Source organism: Physeter macrocephalus, chromosome 12 (assembly GCF_002837175.3).
Source record: "Physeter macrocephalus isolate SW-GA chromosome 12, ASM283717v5, whole genome shotgun sequence".
Lineage (NCBI taxonomy): Eukaryota > Metazoa > Chordata > Mammalia > Artiodactyla > Physeteridae > Physeter > Physeter macrocephalus.
The window spans coordinates 49,955,072-49,959,548 of record NC_041225.1 but is presented as its reverse complement, the minus strand read 5'-3'; the positions used below and the strand labels follow the sequence as shown (position 1 = coordinate 49,959,548).

At 30.7% G+C, this 4,477-nt stretch overlaps 1 protein-coding gene across 2 annotated transcripts in view; it reads left to right on the top strand.

The window, feature by feature from the left end:
• The window catches only part of DPY30 (dpy-30 histone methyltransferase complex regulatory subunit), an 11,643-nt gene extending 7,412 nt beyond the window's left edge, over positions 1–4,231 (top strand). For both annotated transcript variants that reach the window (XM_007102464.4, XM_007102462.4), the window contains exons 4-5: positions 1,731–1,873; positions 3,888–4,231. In XM_007102464.4, coding sequence (XP_007102526.1) covers positions 1,731–1,873; positions 3,888–3,960 — 216 coding nt within the window. In that variant the 3' untranslated portion in view covers positions 3,961–4,231. The remainder of the gene's footprint in view (positions 1–1,730; positions 1,874–3,887) is intronic.
• The last annotated feature ends 246 nt before the right edge of the window (positions 4,232–4,477 follow it).

Sequence of the window (4,477 nt, the reverse complement as noted above, 5' to 3'; positions counted from 1 at the left end):
GTGGTTGGATATACATTTGACCCTAGAACAACCGAGGTTTGAACTGCATGGGTCCACTTAAAGGTGGAATTTTTTTCAGTAGTAAATACTGTAGTCCTACACGATTTCCAGTTGCTTGAAACCACGAATATGGAACTGTAGATACAGAACCACAGATATGGAGGAACAGTCTATATAAAGGGCCAACTGTAAGTTATAAGTGGATTTTTGGCTGGGCAGAGGGTCATGTTGTTCAGGCATCACTGTATATTTTTTAGATTAATTCAGGATTTTGACTTTAGTAAAAGTAAGCATAGCAATTGGCACATAGTGGATAGTCAGTAAATGTTTAAATGAAATAAATAAGAGGATTTGTTCAAGGAGCTTATTGTAGGATCTATCAGAGTTGCTTAGGCATTGCTGTTTCTTAATGAAGTTATTGGGATGTCATGTAACTGACTAGTTTTTATCATATATGGGTATTTGTTGAAATTTACTGGTGAACTATAAGTTTCTTAATTCATGGGCAAATAAAATAACTGTTTCATACATTAAATAAGTATAGGTAATTATTTTTATTAAGTCCAAAAATTAGATTGAAAAATCACAAGCAAAACTAGACAAGTTACCTGACATAGTTCTGGCAAGTGTTTTTGGAAAGCATGGTATGTATGTTGTAGTTATATGCTTAAAGTTTTTACAAAATAAAATTTTCTTAAAAAAAATTAAGTGTAGAATTTTTTTGTTTGTTTGTAATTGTTGACTCTTTTATATCCAGTTCGAGTATGATTGGAACAAAGTTCATTTAAATGAAAGCGCTCTTAATAGTGTTTTGTCTTTGAGATAGCCACTTATTTCTAATTTCTGAAATGGTAGATTTTCAGAAGAAGGCAAAGTTTTCCAGTAAAGTAGTTTTTGATGCTCTGGATGTCAGGTGAATTTATATGAAAGGCCCAGATTTTGGGGGGTTCTTAGATGGAGGAAGTATAAGTCATCATTTCCAAAACATTTAAATATCACATTAATGATCTTTCCCATATTAGTTATTTCTTCTATTTTTTGGCTAATTTTTCTTTATATTTTTTCTTAAATTTACTCATTTAAAAAAATCTTAGATGCATTTGTTTAGAAAAGAAACAAATGGAAAAGCATTCTCATTGCCGTAGAGGGTAACCATAAAAATGAAAACAGTGAATACAAAGCAGTGGTAATAAATTTTAGCTAGATTCTGTTGCCAGTTGAAGTCTCTAAGCCTGAAGCCTGCTCTCTGTTAAGAAGGGAGTTCAGCAAGTGTTACAGAAGTGTTAAAGACATGTTAGTGCCAAACTGAGACATTGTCCTTGATATTATCTGTGATAAAAGAATTGAAACAGGACTAAGTTTTCTCACTGTGATTCAGTGCTAGTTAGTGTCATGTCCAGATTTTTTGAAGCACATTGTAAGAAGGTGTATTCTCATGAAGAAAAGAAAAGGGACTTGTGTTTATTCCTAAAAAGGCAGAGAGAAAGTAAGTATAGGATCTGGGGATACGACATTAAAAGAATGAGATATTATGGTGCCTTCAGAAAATGCTTGAATGAAATTTAGAAATGGGTCTGATTTTATTTTGGCAGAAAGATTTGCAGTTCAGTCAGCTTTCTAGTCATTGATTTACCTTTTCTATTAGTTTTATATTTCCATTAATTTTGGTTTAGCACCCAAAATAATCTAGTTATTTTTTAATATTCATGCATGTTTTTTGAATTCACTAGAGGATAGTAGAAAATGAGAAAATTAATGCAGAAAAGTCATCAAAACAGAAAGTGGATCTCCAGTCTTTGCCAACTCGTGCCTATCTGGATCAGACAGTTGTGCCTATCTTATTACAAGGACTTGCTGTGCTTGCAAAGGAAAGGTAAGATAATAGTGTCTGCAAATGGAGTTACCAGAAAAAGCAAAATAAAAACTTCCCTAGTTGAAATATCATGAGTTATGTATAGTTATTTTTTACTATGTAAGGAATTTATAGATACTAAAGTTTTTTTAAAAAACAAGTCAGCCATAATCTCAATTCAGACACTTATTTTTCTACTAGTCTTAGATCATATGCATATTTGTAATCATGGTATACATGTAATTTTATATCTCCTTTTTACTTAAAATTATAAGATAAAACTTCTTCCATATCTTTACAGAGGCTTCATGATTATAAATGAAATTATAATATCACAGTTAACTTAGCCATTTTCTTGTTGTTGACCATTTAGCACCAATTTCCTTTGTTATTATTGATCACCAGGTAGTTTATCTGTTTTCATAACCTTTTGCTTTTGTTTAATTACTTTATGATAAATACCCAAGAATTGGTTTGCTATTTCAAATGACGTGACTATTTTTATAGTGTTTGACACGTAATATCATATTTCTGTCCAAAAGTTTATCCTTAAAATTCTTCAAGTGTCATCATAGCCTCAAGTGCATGCATGTTATAAACTTTTTTTTTGCTAAGTTGTTTTAATTTACATTTCTTTGTTAGCACAATTACAGTTTTTCTCTTTTCTGTACATGTTTTCTGTACAAAAATTCTTTTTGTATAAGTAAATCCAATAAGAAAATGTTGTTGTAAGTTACATTTATTGGGTGTAATTATGTTTTTCTCAAAGACGAATAATGAACACTGTAGTAAACTGACATAACGTGATAAGGAGCTTGATGGAACATATCTCAGTTATTTAGAATAGGTGTATTACTTAGTTTTATTTTTTAATTAATTAATTTATTTTTATTACTTAGTTTTAAGTTAAAAAATTAAATGAATAAACCATAAGTATTTGTTTTGGATTGTTATATTTATAAAATAGGATTTATTTTTGACTACAAGGTATGTCTTGGCTCTACTACTGACAATTAAAATATGGGCATCTTTTATGCATTTTTGTTCTTTCTCTAAAGAAGGCCAATGTATCAGAAATTCTAAATATTACTTTAAATGCTAGAAGAAAAGAATTTGAAGAAGTTTTACAGTAACAGTCTATTAGTAAATACAAATTTTTAAGTAAGGCATTCTAGCAAAATAATTCATCAAATTAACTATAAATATTATGTAACAAGTATTATCTCTGTCTAGTTAGTTCAAAAGACTGTTTAAAAAAAAAAGGCTGTTTAAAGTGCTAGGAGAATGTTTTGAGATCATTGTAAATCAATTCTAAATATGCCTTTTTTTTTTTTTTTTTAAATATGCCTTTTTATAGTAGGGTTTAAAATAGATGTTTCCCCCAACTTTTCATCTTTGGACCTGTTTTATCAGCAAAAACAACATATGTAAAAGTGATAAATATGAAATAACATCTCTTTATTTTATTAAAATTTTTTTTCCAGTTTTGAGAAAAAATTTACATACATCACTATATAAGTTTAAGGTGTACAGCATGATGGTTTGATTTACGTATGTTGTGAAATGATTACCACACAGGTTTAGTTAACATCCATGATCTCATATATAGATACAATAAAAAGGAAAAAAAGAAAAAAATTTTCTTCTTGTGGTGAGAACTCTTAGGATCTACTCTTTTAACAACTTTCCTGTATATCATACAGCAGTGTCAGCTATAGTCGTCATGTTGTACATTATACCCCTAGTACTTAGAACTGGAATTTTGTACCACCTTCCTCCAACAACCCCTCTCTCCCACCTCTTAATTTTAAAATATATTTAAGGGACTTCCCTGGCGGTCCAGTGGTTAAGACTCCGTGCTTCCACTGCAGGGGGCACAGGTTTGATCCCTGGTGGGGGAACTAAGATCCCACATGCTGCACGGTGTGGCCAAAAAAAAAAAAAAAAAAAAGATGTTTTCATTATGGGACAATACATTTAAATTAACACGTCTCAAATATAAATTTCTAAATTTTGGATTTCTTTTCCCTTACAGACCACCAAATCCCATTGAATTTCTAGCATCCTATCTTTTAAAAAACAAGGCACAGTTTGAAGATCGAAACTGACTTATTGGGAAGAACAGAAAAATTTGGTTTCCACTGTAGATTTACATGATTAAGAGGCAACTTTAATTGCCATGATTTCCCCCCCCATTTTGGAAGTATAAGAATCATCAGGACAGCAGAACTTATTTTGGAGTTGCAGAAGAAGACATATCTCCCTTATTGATTTAATCACATACTTATTTAATGAGTGTATTCTGTGCACTTTTTTCTCAGATTGTCTTTAACTTTGTTTTTTAAATGACCTTCAAAATAAACTGTTAAAACATCATTATCTTACAGTAGTGTTTGTTCTATATGACAAATATTTTATGTGGTTCAGTTGTTTTCATGTATTACTTATTCCTTGTGTCTTAGAATGCTGCAGAGTTTTACAACAGTGTGAAAATACAGCAGAGTCAAGTAGAATATAAAAAAATCTCAGCCAGTTTTTCTAGCTTTGTTTCTGGACCTCTTGGAGGGTAGGATTTGGGCATCTTCAGTTTTTTTTTTTTTTTTTTTTTTTTTTTGGGGTACGGGG